The sequence below is a fragment of the Bacillus rossius genome (genome assembly GCF_032445375.1).
Source record: "Bacillus rossius redtenbacheri isolate Brsri chromosome 9 unlocalized genomic scaffold, Brsri_v3 Brsri_v3_scf9_2, whole genome shotgun sequence".
NCBI lineage: Eukaryota > Metazoa > Arthropoda > Insecta > Phasmatodea > Bacillidae > Bacillus > Bacillus rossius.
This window is the reverse complement of record NW_026962013.1, coordinates 32,090,223-32,108,479: the sequence shown is the minus strand read 5'-3', so window position 1 is coordinate 32,108,479 and position 18,257 is coordinate 32,090,223. Positions and strand designations below refer to the sequence as shown.

Here is an 18,257-nt window from a genome sequence, read left to right as displayed (position 1 = left end):
ATCATGTATTCTATGCTGAAATATATGCTATCTACCAAGCCGTTAAATTCTTCTCCTCAGTATCCTGTGTAAGCATCTGCCTTTATACTGATTCACATAGTGCAATCTCCTCGTTGACTTCTCTCCACCAATCACATAATTATGCTACCGATCTGATTCCGCCTCAATCACAACCGTTTCAAGAAACATCTGCATAAAATAAACCTTTCTGATACTCAAACTGTGACTGTGGATGTAACAGGGAGGATACAAATCACATATTGTTTCAATGCCATCTCCTGCAAGCTCGAGATGTCATACAGAAAGCTTATCGCATGTGGTATATATCCTCCCTATAACATGGAAAGTGAACTTTCATCTTTGAACATCCAGGCTTACGAAGCTATGTATGAATTTCTAATAAGTGTCAATAATATCGTCTTGTCAATTTTTTTTTCCCCCTTGTCAAAATGTTATGTCTATTTCGCGTTCAACCTTCTCGTCCGAAGCTGCCACTCAGGCACCATGATTACTAACTACGCATCTGGCTTGTGAAGTCATCGTCAACACTACAACATCTGTAACATTATTGCAGCATTCCTTGTCAGCTTCTGTACCATTTCTGAGGAGAAATCTTTTCTCGCTGTTACTGCGAAATACGGAGTACCAGACTTGCTTATGGCTGGATTGGAAACGTAGGCCAATATTTGTTGTGACGAAGAAGAAGAACATTTAAGTAAAAACACCTGTGTATCTTTACTTGTCAACATTATTTATACAGGATTTGTATTTGCTTTTGCCATTTCGTTTATCTTATAATTGGAAGCTTATGGTTTTCGTTAGTAGCCAGTCAAATTATATTTTTTCGAATATGGAGGTATGAGAAATATTTGTTGAACTTATTCTTTTCATTTAGTACTAATTGTTATAAACTAATCCAATGTTTTTATTCCAGGAAATGAGAAAGTACTTACATCAGTTGTTATTGAAGTAAGTATTGTTTTCATCTATTATATTTTTGTTAACTATCTACACAATTCTGAGTAAGTAGCTGAAATGGAGGCGCATCCGAAAAGAAAAATAAATAAAAATTTGAGAATGTATGTTTTTACTTTTTGACTGATCGGCAGTGGCGGATCCAGAGGTTCACCTCGGAGGGGGCACTCTAGGATTTCAGAATAGCCAGAGAAAAAATGGCTTAAAATTACTAAATTTATATTTAATCTACTCACACTACACATAACATCTAACCACCAGATTTTATATAATTCTACAAGAAATTCATTAATTATATTAAAATATTTTATTGGTTTCAGAAACAATCATTTTTGTCGGCAATATTAATGTAGCAGACAACTTGTTTTTTTTTGGGGGGGGGGGGGGAAGAGGGCACTTGTCCCTGGTGCCCCCCCTTGGATCTGCCACTGCTGATCGGTTGGTTGGGTTATCTACATTATTATAGCTATGCTAGTAATTATTTCAACTGTTGGGAGGGGCTATTTGCATGATAAAAAGTGAGATAGTGTAAGGGAGTGGATGACTAAAGGGTTTTGGGTGTTAGGTTTGAAATATTGCCCAGTTAAATTGAGAGTTAGATTAGACATTTAGAAAAGCAATAATCCCTTACTTTAATGTATTTTTGTCATCTTTGAAAGTATTGTTTTTTAACGGCTGTAAGAGAATACATAGGAATATGTCCATGGCGCACACATCCCTACATCCATTATCAGATGCAGCCACAATGTTAAAAATGGCGGGGGGGTCCAAATACTTTTACTGCTAGCACCACCTGTTGATAGTTCATTGTACTAATTGGCATGCAGCCATTTTGACTTATGATGTCCACGAATATTTAGCAAAATGTAAATAACAAATTTTTAAATTGGTAAAATTCTCGCATCGCTGCTTATCCGTAAATCTAATGATAAAATTAGGGAAATAATTTTTTGAATGCTAAATATGTTCCTCTATTTATTAGCTGAAGTACCCGGCATTGCCAGGGCTAAACCACCCTGGACCTGATTTTTGGAAAACCTTCTTGTCAGTTGATGAAATATAAGGAATATCTCTGCCGAGTTTGAAAAACTTTAAGTATTGAACTTTAATGTTCACGTGAAATTTGAACAAAGATGAAGAATGCATCAACAATGCAACTGCTGTTGCCATAGTGATTTTCTCATTGAGTGGCATTTTTCTTTATACAAACTTTACTACCCTTTTTCACTCCTTTAGTGATGGAATTTAAAAATTCCCTCCTGAGTGCACCTTCAGGTTGTGCATTGTCAGTCAGTGTTAAGAGTTTTATTAAGTACCGTAACGTGGGGTGAGTTTGATATGTTTGCTATGCTTTTGGGGTCATATTTTTTTGATAATTTTTTTAAAACCAATATAAAAAAGTTATGGTTACGTAGATATTTCAGTGATATAGTGTGATGTTCTGAAAAGTATTTTTTATTTTTTAATATTACCTAAAAAAATAATATATGGTGGATCAAACTCACCCCATGGGTTGGGGTGAGTTTGATACCCCACTTGAAACTACATAGAATTGAAGCCTGTAACATCCAAAGGATCATTATGAACCCACAAGGAAATTGGTTCAGCCGTTTACAAGATATACATTTCTGTATAGGTTGGGGTGAGATTGATCCCCTAGTATAGCACATGCATATTAGCGAATGAACTGTGTACAGTTTTTGTTTACTTTAGCATTGTTGAAAGTTAAAAACATAAAAGGACAAAAAAAATTATAGCTTCTAATAATTAAGTCTAACAGTTTAATGTGGCATGTTTACAAAGATTTTAAAGAATAAAGTTTTTTCACTAAAATTCTAGGAGATAACTTCAAAAAAAAGTTTCACTAGAAATTATTTCGATAACATAGTAACAATTGATTTAACACTCATTAACTTCTATTTTTCCACTGAATTTGTACAGTAACCTGTTGCCTGACCGTTCTACAATAGGCTCAGGTAGAACAGCTATAATGTCAGAAGTTGTAACCGAGAACACATCTTCCTCGACACTCTTAAACACTGTTTTCTGTGTGTCGATAGATTTAAGTCCCATAACTCTGAACTCAGTCTCGTCGATTTGGTGCTGAATTATAGCAGCATACTGAAAATTTGTTGATTTTCGCCTACCAGACAAAACTTTAACTAAAACAAAAGTTCCAGTCTTCAGCACTTCAGAACTTGGTTGAATGTACACTAATGGCTATGCTTCATTGTAATTTTTAGCACTGAGATCTTCAACACTTTCTGCATGAGATACACGAGTAGATGGAAGAGGATCATCTATGTCGGAATCTACTCTTGCAGCAGCTGTTACACTGTTATATTAAGCCTCTTTCTTTTTCGCTGGCGTACACTGCCGTCTCCGTGGTGTCGCTGAGTGCTGAGGTACTCCACAAGAGAATCATGTATGACTTCATCACATACAGATTGCCGTGGTAGCTTTCTAGAACTTGGACTGGGTTTAAAGGGCAGAGACCGGTTGCTTTGAAGCCACTAACTAAATTTTTGTTAATGGAGTGCTGTGTTCCATCCATTCTTTTAAGAGTGGAATTAAGCATTTTAGGAAATTCTTGCTTAGGGAGTCCTGTTGATCTCAAACTTCTCATTTTGAACAATGTATTTCAGTACGCCATGCTGGCTTAAGTGGTCTAAAAAAACACACATAAGAGGCTGGGTTAGATGGGTAGTGTTAGGTGGTAGGCACACAAAAGAAATTTCATTTTCCTGACACAGTTGAATGACTTCGTCTGTGAAGTGCGAGGCTAGGTTATCTCCAACAAGTACCTTTCTACCTTCAAGTTGCCGAGCATGTGGAAGGAAGCATGTTACAAACCATTCAGTAAATGTCTGGGCATCTATCCACCCATGAGTTGTAAGGTTATATCGTGCACCCAATGAACAGCATAGTTCAGCACAGCATGGGCTTCCCTTTGGTCCATTTTCAGTCCATTGTTGCCATTCTTGAAAATAACTATATAAATAAATGTTGGTGGCTAGCAGTGCAGTTATGTTTTATGGAAAACTGCCATTATAAACTGCCAGAGAGAGTTACACATTAAAATTTTGACAATATTTCATACAAGACACACAAACCATTTCAACACCACACCATCTATCAATCACACCCCATGGTAAAACATGGTTTGTATCTCCTAACCTAAAAGGTTACAAAGAGGCGGGAAAACTTGTATACATTGCAGACATGTCAGACATTTGTGTTATTAATCAGTTGTTACGAAATGAAAATAGGCTAACTGTCTCAGCTGTAAAGTTTTAAGACTTAAAATTAATGCAATTTTTATTACCCACTTTTAAAAATTATTTTTGACTTGTTTGGCTTTTTTGTTTTGTTTTGGGCATTTATGTGTTTGGTTACTGTATACATTCTTCAACCATTTTAAAAATTGAAATGTTTTCCCAAAAAGACATACAACAAAATAAAAATTTAAAACTTCTCCAATGCATGAGTGATCAATTTCACCCCTTGATATCAATCTCACCCCATGTCACGGTAGGTATATCAGCTGTTACAATTTACATCAAAAGGCATTACCAGGAAGTAAGGCAGTAACATGATTATATTGGTCTCACTGTAATTACTAAATAAGTACTCAAATATGATACACCCTTAATATATATGCTAAATGTATTACATCAAAATTTAATTTAAAATTAAAAGGCAGCCAGCATAATTCCATTTATCTAAAATTCTATTTATCTAAAATTCCATTTATCTATGCACAATAAATATTGGTACCCAAAAGTTATAGCTATTAAAAATGATTAGATTAAAAATAAAGTTTTCTAAATCACTAAAAGTTTTCTAAAAATGATCCTTAAAAAACTTTTGAGTCCTGTGTGGTTTAATTATGTTGTGATCAAAAACACAATAAAATAATGTTGAATACATAATGCTGTGGGTTTCATGTGTCTCAAGCATTTGAGTACGGTTGAATGCATACGGCAAAGTCCTTGACGTGAACGATGTTGTATCAAAGTTTATAACGGTCATTTAAAATGTAGTACACATATTTCCCTTTTTGTGTTATGAAAGGGAAAAACCAATAAATATTCCTAGTTCGTCACAGGCAAACTTGAATGATTAACTAACCTGTTGATTTGCAAACATGTAATTGTAAAGTTTAAAAAAATTGCAAATAATTGCAGTTACAAACCACAGATGCAGTTCAGTGCTCACACTGGTATTTTATAGAATATACTCAATATCATTTCGGGACACAGTAAGTATTTTGAGAGGGTTGGCTGATGGTAAAATTTTAAACCATTTACTTTATACACAGTATAAGCACAAGTCTTGTAAAACACAAAATTTATGCAAACTATGATTTGCTTGTAGATGGTAATGGTCATTGGGCCAACAGCCAAGTCCATTAACCACCGCGGCACTTCCCTCGCTTGCGTATGCACCCCGTTGTCGTCAGTACGGCGGTCGTGACGTCACTTGCCACTGCCGCATTCGTGTCGAGTGCATGAAACGGTTTAAACCTTCGTGTAACCACTGCCAGGCGTGGGTTCAAAACTTCCGTCAGTCCTAACCTTTCCCGTAATATTTTATTTTTATAAATATAACATTTCAACTTAAGGATCTTATTACTTGAATTATTATCAACAAACCAAAAAAGATTAAAAGCTGTTTTTTTTTTATTTAAATTAATTTGGTAAAGCTGGACTGCCTAAAATAATAAATCGAAAATACATAATCTTTTTAATTAAAATAATTTAAAATTTCAACTGATAAAGCTTTGAAATCATTATGGAGTGGCCAATGGCCATACTATTATGCATTCCTCAGAGAGGCAAGAGCCATGTCGTCTTATCTCATTACGTTCTATTATTTATACTACATCTTTGGATTGTTCTGCAATTATTTTAAGAATAAAAAAATAATCAGAATTTTAAATTAGTGCTACCAATATTATTTTCAACTATGTATGTATTTATTTCTTACAGTTTATCATAACATTTTCAAAGAAAATTGCAGCAGTGAAATGTTTTTTTGCCACAATTATTTTACAAATGATTGCTTTTGTTGCAGAGTTGATGGCTTGCATTGTATCATTATTACCGACAGAGATGGTGTCCCAGTTTTGAAAGGTAACTATTTAGAAATTACTCGTCTGTTTTGGAAAGGCTTTTTTTTTTGAAGTTGATAAAAAATTGAATTATATTTGTCTTGTAGTTTCAAATGACAAAGTGCCGGAACTGGCAATGAGACCGAATTTCCTCTCTACGTACGCAATGGCGACAGACCAAGGCAGTAAATTGGGTCTCGGAAAAAACAAGCTGCTCATCTGTTCGTATTCTTCGTACCAGGTATGTTGCCTTAGGCATTATTGTTTAGTAGCAGTCTAATCAGCCCAGCACATGTCTTTAAAATTTTATTTAGTACATAGGTATACATTGAGTTAACTTATGCAAAACTGCAGTTAACAAAAGTTAAAGAGGTTGGCTGACTGCAGCTGTCCACTTATCTTGTCTTTTGTATGCACTTAGTCAGCATAATTGTCAACCTTACCCTTTAAGATTTATGTATTTTCAAATTAACTGTACTTGAAGTGTTTGAGAAATAGTAATTATGTTCCTCCTCCAAACATTTTCATATATAGTGGTGAAGAAATACTTTGGTGCTAAAAAATATAATCACACTAAGAGAAATTTTTGTTTGTAATTTGAGTTCTAATTAGGCTTAGTAATTAATTTTTTTTAGTTCTTATAAATGGGTTGGGTGGATGGATCCCAAGGCTATCCATGAGCATCGTCCCATACAAAAAAGTTTAGTTTCCTGCAGAATCACCAAGTGCCTGTTTGGCACATGCCTGTTGAACACTGGCTTGGTGACATTGCTGTTCAGGGTTTAGGCGTGTGGTGGGGAACTTTTGCAACTGGATACTTAGTATTTTAATCACCTGCTGTGTTGCTTCATTGCATTGCGATGTTTTGTTTTTGGGAAATTCATGCGGATATTTCACAATATAAGCTTTGCATCCTATATTTGTTGCATGTATTCTTTACCAAAAATGTTGTTTTGAATAATTGCTCAATTGCTGCTAACTGGAAGTTATTTTTCTTTGTTTCTGACAGCTGGTTAGTGCAAGGAAATTTATTTCTACAGGATGTTTGATTGAGCTTAAATTTAATTGGGTGGCAGAGAATACAGAAACAAGCAGTTTTTTTTGGTTAAGTAACAGATGTCTGGGAACTAGTGATGGGTCAAATCCCTATTTTTCTGGGATCCAAACCTTGAGTTGAATCTCAGAGAGTACCTCAGATATATCCCACGAATCAAAATCTAGGTGTCAGCCTTTCTAAAATAAAATAATGTACAATAAATCAAAAATATTAACTATGGTGTTGAAACATTCTACCCTTTAAGGCAATTGGTGCATGGAAAATATTACGACAAAACTAATTTAACTGTACATATTTATTTTTGATGCTTCTTTTTAAGACATAATATACCTAGGATCTTTTTTAATAAACTTTTTTTACTGAGTTATGTCATTTTAAATGCATTTATTTTTATTCCAAGCCAGAATTATTTAGAAAACACATAATTATGTTAAACTTAAGTATAGTTCAAGAAATGAGTGTACGAATAGGTTTCTGCACCTATAAAAGTAAGAAAAAAAAATTTTCATCGTCAAAATGACAGTTTAATATTGAAAATTTCCATTGATCATTGCTGGACTACTTCAGGAGCGATTTAAAGAATAAATTTAAATGAAAATGAAAACATAATTGGCAGAACACTATTGAGTTATGTATATATTTTCATATCCTTTTTTTTTTGATACGATACGACTCAAAACACGACCTCTGGAGTGGCAGTTCTAGTGCTGCGTGTAAAACTCTCGCCGCCGGGAAGAATGTCCCAGCTACGTGGCGCTGAGGGCGGCGCTTGTCGGAACCAGGTGGTCCGGCGGAGCTCCGGCCGGCTGGCCGCAGCCTGCGGGAGGGGAGGGGGAAGAATGGGGTGTAGAGGGAGGACGAGAGAGGAGGCCGAAGAAACAAAGGGTCTGTCAAGGTCGTGCTTCATAGTGGAGTATCTTCGCTCAAGCAAGGAAATTGTCTCTGTACAGAAAAATTCGTACAGCGAATTTCTTTTTAGTGGTTATGTTTTGACTTGAAGTTGAATACTGACAGGGTGATTATTCTTCTTGGTGGTTGTTTACACATATGAATAAATTTTTACCCTCCAGATTAATATGTTTTGACAGCATAGAACATCAGTTGTGTATTCCGGTTAGTTAGGGTATGCTATATGCACACTAGAATGACAGATCTAAATTTAACCAAAAAAATAGATTTTATATTTATTAAAATTTATTTAGAACATCAAATCAACACTAGGCTATTCTCGTTATATGAAATAAAAAAAATTGAAAATGTTAGCTAGCGATGCCAGAATGCTGGGCACACTAATTACAAATGTCCTTTTGTAATATTACATTGCACAGAACACTGAAACCTTAATACTTCAAATGTTTGTTTACAGTTTTATTATTCTGTGCTACGTTATTTAAATTTATATGTTTTATTTATTTTGGGTTTTGAACTATATTTCTGACATTGTTTCAGACGTTTGGGCTTTTCTGTATGTAATTATTAAGTAATTGCGGCTTTTGGAATTACGTTTTTCACGGCCAGAAATTGCCCGAGGTTTCGGCGTAACTTTCAAAAAGTGCCTCGAGCCTATTGTTGTAAAAGTTACACTACTAAAAAGAAGCTTGGTTTTGGCCGTTTTGGTGCGTGCAGCTCCGCGTCAGGACGTTCCTGACGCGGGCCTACCATAAGTTATGTTACGTGTGCGGTAATAATAGTATGTATAAAAAGTTTATCATCAGACTGCTGATGGTATTTTAAGTTGCGAACGGGAATACGCGATTTTAAAGTTATTAACGTCAGAAGATATCATTAGTCTAGGTATGGCCATTTTGTTATTACTCTATCACTAACGCTGTACTGACGCCCTGCAACCTTTTAACATTGCCAATTGATATTATGACTTTGTTGATGTTGCTGGGATAAACTAAAACCAGCCGCTATTAAATATTATATTTACTAAATTAATTAGCCTCTCAGTATTATTAATGGCAAGATCATATGAACATACAATGCACAACTATCTTAGTGGTCTTGAGTCTATAGGTCTTATGTTTTATCGGACAATTGATTTAATTTATGAGTTAGTGAATTTTTCGAACCGTAAATCCATTTTTGAACTCTACGTGAAACATTGACATTTGCGAAGTCGTGTCCATGTACCTGGCAACGATAGTTAAAAAAAATCGGAGTGATATTTTGGTCAAAAGGAATTACTGTATTGAGGGATACGTGGTATTTGTTTATTCGTGTGTAAGTAATAAATCAGTCTTAAAATCAGTTAATTATTTTGTCTTCCTCTTTCGTATTCTAAGTGAGATAAATATCAGATAAGCATGTGTTACTTGTATCACGACATCTAGGTATTGTTTATCAGTAATTAATATTATATTTTATTTTTTTGTTAACTAATGTGCATAGGGCAGTGCACTAGACATCACTACCTGTGTGTAGTGTTGCGTTACACTTTTTAACGCATTAGAGTTCACATAAAATGATAAATCCAAAATTTTGTTTAAAAGTATAAATATCAGCGATCAATTTAATTAATGTCCTGTATAACTCAGTGAGTAAAACACTCGAAAATATGTATAAGACCTGTTAACCTAAATATTTGTTAACAGTTAAACTGAACCAAGATGTTAGTGTTTTTTTTTTCCTTCCGTATATTAGAGGTATGGGACATCAAAATACGCATCTGTCGCCCATTGACTTTAAATACAGAATTATAAACTACATATTGTGAAAACATTCTGCAACAGTTTTTGCTGAACGGAAAAACACGGATGAGAAGACAGACGAAATGTGTTTGGTAAGTGATTTTTCGTCAAATGAAATGGAACAGGGCAGTGCTTATCAGAATGAAAGTACAGAACTAGTAGAATCCCGCTGATGCGACGCTCACGGTTCCCGCAAAAACGGACTTATAAACGGAATGGTCGCAATAGAGAATTCGGGCCAATTCCACCCCCCCCCCCCCCAAAAAAAAAAAAATCCAAGTACATAAAATACTCGCGCTAAATGAATTCGCGTCACGCGAGTTCGGCTATGCTGGCCGGCTGGTTGTTATTTTCGTTCAAAACATGGCGAAGGAACTTGTTGGATCAGGTAGAAAACATTCGGCTATAAACGAAAGATATAAGAACAATGCTATCCTGAAATGCTGTGACATGTTTTTTGGAGTAGATAATCACAGCGACAGACTGACAGGATGCGCTCCCGCCCTTGCCGTCAGCGATGTTTATTTTGACAGCTCAAGCAATTATCTTTTCCACGTCCCTTCACAGCGTTAAAAAAAAAAAAAAAAAAACACGGAATGCAGATGGAAAAGTAACTATGCAGTAAAATAAATATATTTACGGCCCTGCTAAATTTTTCTATTCAATAAAATTTGAGGTATTAGTGATTTTTCAGCAGAAACTGCTGTGTGACTAATAAACAAATTGTATCATAATAACTTAAACTTATTAAGTATTTGTTAACGGCGAAGGACAGTCGTATAAGCCCATAAAAATATTTATTTTGCCGAGAATGGACTATACAACCTGGCTTTTGTCGCACGCGGTGTGGGAGGGGAGGAGGATGCTGACAGTTTCTCACGCAGAAGGTTGAAATAAGAGAGGGAATGTGTTGAAATGTTAGTTGGTAAAAGGAGGGGGGGGGGGGGGATTGTTTTTACAATGTCTGTGGCTCTGGGAGGGATGAGCCTTGAAGAATTAACAGGGGATGGGAGAGGTAAGCGTCGCGTCACGTCACGTATGACGTCAAGCCGCTGGGCGGGTAAGATAACATGACAGCTGAGACGGCTTTTCGTGCGATAGTGGAGGCGCTGAGCTCGGCTAGACACTGCCGCTTGGACAGTCTAGAGGGGTGGTATCTATTTTTAGCCGTCTTTGTCTTTTGTATGCCTGCCTGCTTACAGTACAGCTCCCGCCAAGATAAACGTGAACACGCAGCCCCCAACAAAGTGTAACAGACTTGTTTTTCAGCCGATTTTACTCAAATTTTCGACTTTCTCTGCTCAAATTTTTCACGGTTTCTCAAAAAACGGTCGTATAAACGGAATGGACGCATCAGAGGGGGGTCGCATCGGCGGGATTCTACTGTACTTTTGTGCAAGAAAATGCATTTTACAAAGACATTTCAAGAGAAATCACCTTTAAATGAAATAGATCTTGCTGACATGGAAGAAATATACTTAGATTTAGCGGCCAGGCCCCTTTCAAGTGATGAAATTTCTCTTGAAGGGCTGAAATATGTTTCTGGCTATATAGCTCACAGTTTCAGAAATAAATATCCCGACCTTGGCAATACGGATTTCAATTCGGAGGATGATAGCTGGATACATGTACAATCAAAGGGTAACTTAAAATGTCCCACTAATGAATTTTTTAATTAATAAAGATCGCTGAAATGTGTTTTGATAATGTACATGGCAACAATTTGTGCAAAAAAGAGCGGATTTTTGAATCACTGACTAAAATTATTTGCGGAACTACTGAAAATAAATATCCAGAAGAAGTTATATACTGTTTTGTCAGGACAAGAACGTATATGCGTATTTGAACATGAAATATTTTAACAAAAAAGACCAAAAAAGCAAAGAAAGAAATAAGATGAGGAAAACTACCATCTAAGATTTTTCAGTGTGATAGTGTCCACTTTCCTTCACCATAATATGTATGTTCATAATTTATTTACGATGTTTTTTAACTACTATATTTAAGAAAAGTATTTATTGTGAATATCACAGCAATTATGTAGGGCTTAAGGTATTTAATGTATTCCAAATATTGAGTATGTCATATTTATTGCCTTTATTAAAAATAATATATATGTTAACAATGTACCAAAATTGCGATATTTTTGTATTGCTATTGCAATTTCGTTTCTTGTAAACATTATTGTAGACTTTTTCATATTGAAATTAAATTTGCTAAAGGGTTGTTTGTATTTTAATTTTACAGTTATAAGATTTTTTACATGTTGTTTACTGTTTACAAACATTTGAAAAATATTTCCTTAACCATATTTCCATTTCCATGGCAATAGTCTTGTTAGCTTTTCGGGTAACTCTTCTACATGGATGATAAGATGGTGCGACATCTAAAACATATCACACCACCTTTACATAACTATAAAACTAAGAGGTGTTTTCTTTACATAATATTAAAGCACAATGTTTCCTTGTGGCGTAGGTGATTTAGAATTTCCATTTATCTAGAAAAATGGGCTTTTAGAATGTTTTTTAACACACAGTGTTTCGGAAGGTTTTTGAAGAAAAAAATTGGCTACCCGTTTTATTTTTTTGCAGCTGAATTCGGGCACGTGCATGAAATATAATTAATCCGTAGGAAGCGCAATGGTTTTAAGTATTGATGTTGAAGATTTGAAAAGATTTATTGAAATAGTGTGAGAGAACGAGCGAGTTGAGTGAGAAGATGTGCGCTCTCAGCCACATGACGTGCGCAGTTGCGAACAAAAAAATAATCCATTCCGCCTCCCCATGGCGAAGGATGAGTGAAAGAGAAACCTGCTAAACCTTCCCCTCCTCCGGGCACGATAGAACCGTATCGGCTGTGTGTTAGAGGGAGAGCGAGATACAATCTTCGAGGTTTTGTTAGTTACCGCTAGATGGCAGGCCGCAGAGCGACCGCCAGCGACACCCTTTCCGTCTGAAGGCCATCTCGCCACTGACGAGCTGGAACTAAGCTCCTGACCTCCCTACATAGTAACGGTCACCCACATAGGCATCTAGACTCTTTAATGATCATATGATACAAAATTCATTGTTTTCGGGCCTGTGACCGTTTTTTACCGTGCACCAATCGCCTTAAATGGTTGTTTCACAAACTAAGTTCCCAGAATCAATTCAGATTGTAATTTTGTTTTTTATATAATTATATGTTAAAAGTACATCATCTTAGGGAAATGGTAACATGAAAGATGGACAAAAAATTGACCTAGTAAACATTTGAGGTTATTAGTGTAAATGTTTTTAAATTTACTTTATTTCCTTTTATATAATTCTTCAAATCTGTTTACTTGAACATTGAATCCTCTGAAGACTTAAGGATTTGATGGTATTTGAAGTTTTAAAAATTTTACTGGCCCATCTCTGCGAAGTTATAGGCACAAACGGTAGCGAGCAAATTCTTATTATCACATGAATTTAAGCACTACTCCAGAGACCGAAAGGATGCACAATCACACAGCAGTGGGAACGAGGTGACATGGGTTTTGGGTTGCTCGGCATAAACACAGGTTCGCAATGTCATACAGTTCTCATCTTCAAATAGATATTTAAATAGATAGCGTGTTGTCACACATCTTGTCAACATTTGTGGCACATTGTACAGACGTTCACATGCCATTGTGCGTCGTAATTCCTCAACAGTCTCAACTGGCAGCACGTAGATGTGGATTTTATAATGTGGCACCACAGGAATAAGTGCGAGTAATCCAATGGGATGCACGTCAAATGTGAAGTGGGCTCGGGCACCGACATGCTGACACATTTTGACGTTCCTCGATGCTCGTGGCACACATCCTAGCGGCTCAGGCAGGTATGTTCGGAAGGAAGTGGAGGTAGGTGTTAACGTACACTGCACTGACAGTCCACAGCCAAAACACGTGAACGTACCGCTACCAACAACTACTGCTTCACAACAGGCCGATGGCAGCAAGTGCGGAGAGAGTTTGAATATTAAACATCACTGCGTTGCAGACACGCGTACTCTCGGGCAACGGAGTAGTGCTTGGATGCACTGGAAATTCAAATTTGCATGCTAGTACAGTAAACTCCCTATTATCCGCGTGCGGATAATCCGTGGTGCGGATCATCCATACATGCTATGAAAAAATACGGCACATATGTAAATCTGTATTTTATTACAAGTGAGCAAATTTGAACTCTAATGACGAGTGTATTGTGTGCAGTATACAGTCAAACGCCACAGGCCTTCTCGGAACTCGCGCAGTGTCTAATGAAGTGTCTGAGTACTTACAGTACTGTGTCCTTGTTACGAAGCAAGTACCGAGCACTTTTATGTTTACATTACTTAAATGTATGTTAATTATTCAGTTAAATACTAAAATTTGAGCATCATTTAAAATATTTACTGTTAATTGTAACTTCTACTACACACAAATTTTTCAATTTTTAAGTTGAAATTAATGTTTCCTTTTTTTGTGTCCCATTTCCGACTCTTTTACGGATAATCCGCGATTTTCACTACCCGCGGTGGCCCTGCCACTTAATTTAGCGGATAATTGGGAGAGTACTTTACTTGCGTTATGTTTCTGGAAATTTGTTCCTTTACGGAAACCACTTGTTTTGGGCATGAGTTGTCCTCTGTTCAGTTCACCCGGGAATGACGGGGGTGGGGAGGGCAGGTGGTGCAGATGAACAAGCTGCCGCTGGTGGTGAGCTTCGTGGGCGCGAGCTGGTGCAACACGGGCCACATCCTGTCCCTGGAGCAGCACATCGAGCCCCTGCTGGGCGACCTGCGGTGTGCGGTGGCCGACTCCTGAGGGCGGGCCCCTGCGGCCCTCCCCGCCTGGCTGCTGCCCTTCCTGCTGGCCTCGCAGCACTCAAGTGAGGCCTGCCACCGCTAGCCACGTTCCTGGATACCGTAGCACGTCTCGGATCAACCTCATTCAACTCAAGCAAACTAAACATTCTCACAAGTTCATTTCAAAAATTCATTTTTTAATGTACAAATTTCAAATTTTAACTGAAGGATAGACCAACAAATTATTTGATGGGCACAAACACCATTATTTTTACCTAGATATTTCTATTAAAAATTTAATTTATCATAAACTTTTGTATTCAGTTTCCTAGCATTTCAGTATGATGATTTTTTGAAGACCTGATGTGTTTTATGCAAAAAAAAAACTGTAATCAAGACAGTGAACTAACTATCAATTTCAAAACAAGTAGGTAATGTTCATCCATCGAGTGGTAGTAATGTTTCATTTTCAGTGAACACCGACACCGGTTGGCTTGTCATAAACAGTTTAACTTGTCTTTTAAAATAAACTTTTGTTATCTTTACTTAATGGGGAATAGATTGTCCTGAAAATAAATAATTTCTTCTCCCCTTATTCTTAAAACTTTTTTGAGGCTTTGTTAGATTTTTGTCTCTAAAGGTAGCTGGCTGTAAAATTCAAGAATAAAAAGTGCTCAGTTTGTCTTAAATCAACAGATATTTAGACACTTTTTAAATGGATTGGTACACAATAAGCAATGGTCATAGATAAACTCACCTATTGGGCAAGGAGAAATGGTTATGCACTAACGGTCACTTTTACTGGTTCTCTTTACTTAATTAGTTGATTAGAACTTTGCAGTAAACATTAGTATTAACAAGACCATTTAAAAGATGCTAACAAATGTTTAGCTCCTAATGTCCACATTAAATGTTATCAGAGGGTTTAATGAGAACATGTAAAAGAGACCCAAGTCTTACTCAGACAAACTATCTGCAACTGCAATTTTTAATTCTATTCTTTGTGGGTAGATTTTGTGTAGTTTGTTTGCAGTGACTATATTATGAAACGTTAAAAATAGTTAATTTATCTTTACTTTTTTATGTTCAATGGATTGTTATTATGTTAATTTTTTTTTAATACATGCTAGTCAAATATGCTTGTATAGGAAATATGTTTAAAATTTGGATACATACTTGCTGGGATCCTTTCTTCATTAATTACTCCATTTACATTTATTGTGGTAAGTACGTGTTCACAACCTGACCAGTAATTAAATTCATATTATCTGTTAATGTCATATATAACTGTAAAGTGAGGGATGTAAATTGTTTATATGGAAGTAGCCACATAGTATAAAAAATTGTATGAGTTATGTATAATATTAAGTATAGAATGTTTTCATTAATTGTATGGCTAAACCAAGACTGAAATAATTAAAGCATTCAAGTTGATGAATTAATTAGTTTACATGGTGCTGAAACATATATAAAGCAGAATATTGTCCACATTTGTTAGGAATTTTCACTCTGTGTAATTTATAAACAATCAAATATAATTGTATATGAAATGAGCATTGATGAATTTAAGCAGGTTTATTTCTTGTGAGTTCAAGGGTATGACATGTAAAAAATTAATATGTAATTCTATTTGCTTTGAAGTAATGTATGGACTAAAAAACTCTCATGTAATACATTTTTTCTATCTTTTTTTAAAAATCCTAATTAATCCAATGAAAATGGAAACATTTGTTTACAATACACAGTGCTTTAATTAACCACTAGTGATGATATAAAATTTTTATTTGCAAAGAGTAAAAAAAAAGTAAAACTGAAAAACCTTTTCCGCAGAATTAATACTGCTTCAATGCAACTCCGGAGTGCTCAAATTTTTGTGATCGTTATTAATAACAAATAACAATACTTACGTAAAGCAATATTTTTATGTAATTTTTGTTTAGTCATTTTTTAATGCATAAGCAAAGCACTGGATGTTTATATTTTTATATGTGTGTTTTTTGCTTTATTCGGGTTTATTTTAATTTTATAATTTATGTGCATGAAGTTTTCATTTCTAATTTTTTATTTTAAATATCCCATTCTTGTTCCAAAGTGAAATTTGATAGACTGTCAGAAAACCTGCACTTTTTTTTTATTCTTAGAAATTTTTTTTTACAACTTTTTTGAAAATATTTCTTCCTAGTCACCCATGCAGCATATCAAATTGTAGCTATTTCAGAAGCATTTAAATGAGTCCTATTGGACCAATTTTGACAAAAATAGCAGTTTTTCTCATTTTAAATAATTTATTAAAGAAAACTGCTTACAAAAAAAACACATTTTTAATTTACTACGTAGTAAATTAAATTATATATATATATATATATAAAGTAAAATATTTTTATAGTTCTTGTTACTACAAAATTTGGCTATAATTATGAAAAAATTTCAGTGTTCCTCCATTAACTGGATAAAACTCAAATTAAATCAAACAAGACTTCTAATGAGTTGGCTCAATACACTAATAAATCTGATACACTGATAAATAAAACTAGCCTTATTAGTCAGAAATCGCCTGATTAGTGAGGCATCACTCAATTACGGAGTATCGTCAGATTAGTAGTGTATAGACCAGTTGGGGTATAAGCTGGTTATTACGATAACTGCTTATTATCACGGTATCAGCTGATTTGGTAATTGCTGAATAATCAGATGAAAAATGTAGTTTAAAATTAAAAAAAAAAAAAAGTTATTACAAATTTCAAGATTGTGCTGTAGAGAAAGTTTCAACTAAGTAGGATTCCATAACCTTTAGACTTCTAAATACTTAGATGCCACTGGAATTGGTTAATTCCAGATTCGAAATTGTTCCAATACAAAAAAAAATAAAGTACAGTTGCACTAAAATATGTAAATAACATTTTTTTTTAAAAAAAAATTGAACCTACTTCAAAAAGTCAGGAGCGGACTGGAGTAGATTAACTTTTGTTATTCCTACAGTACTTTTTGTTCTATGAGAAGTACAAGGGATGGATGCAATTGCCCCCATTGGCTTTCCCACATGACCACAGCTGTCTGTTGCCAGCATTAATTAAACATACGAGAAACAACACACAAACTGCATATTGATTCAATAATTTGAAACATCATCTATAAAGAATCAATATAGCAGGACTGCAGATTTCACAGATCTGATCCTGGTTATTTCGGATTTACAGATTTTTATAAATGCAATTTCCATTATACCTGCACATACTTCATTCGTAAAACAAATATTGTAAATGGCGGAGAAACAGCATAGATTTTTTGTTTATGTGCGTTTATAAAAAAAATATTTACCACAGACATGGAAAACCAGCACAAGATAGCAACTACTTTGGTAAGGCGCAGAACTCTAGCTGTGAAGTACATAACTATGGTCGACTTCTGACAATTTCTGTTGAGTGCCGCTGTTATTGATTGTAGTCAAAGGTAATTTGAAATATGTGGCAAAACCGTTGATTATTCCTTTATTTATTATGGTTTTCAGTAAAAAAAATTGTGGTCTGGATTTCGTATAATTTCTAGGACTTGGCGATATAAACTAGAATTAAATATTCTCAGCCCTTGTTGTGATGAACAAAAAACATAAGGTGTCACCAGATCG

General features: G+C 35.2%; 1 protein-coding gene across 1 annotated transcript; it reads left to right on the top strand.

Moving 5' to 3' along the window:
• Positions 1-681: 681 nt before the first annotated feature.
• On the top strand, positions 682-16,070 carry LOC134543183 (ragulator complex protein LAMTOR3-A). Its single transcript, XM_063388076.1, has 5 exons — positions 682-856; positions 935-969; positions 6,052-6,110; positions 6,196-6,329; positions 14,514-16,070. The coding sequence occupies exons 1-5, from the start codon at positions 809-811 to the stop codon at positions 14,649-14,651; spliced, it is 414 nt and encodes a 137-aa protein (XP_063244146.1). The 5' UTR covers positions 682-808; the 3' UTR covers positions 14,652-16,070.
• Positions 16,071-18,257: the final 2,187 nt, after the last annotated feature.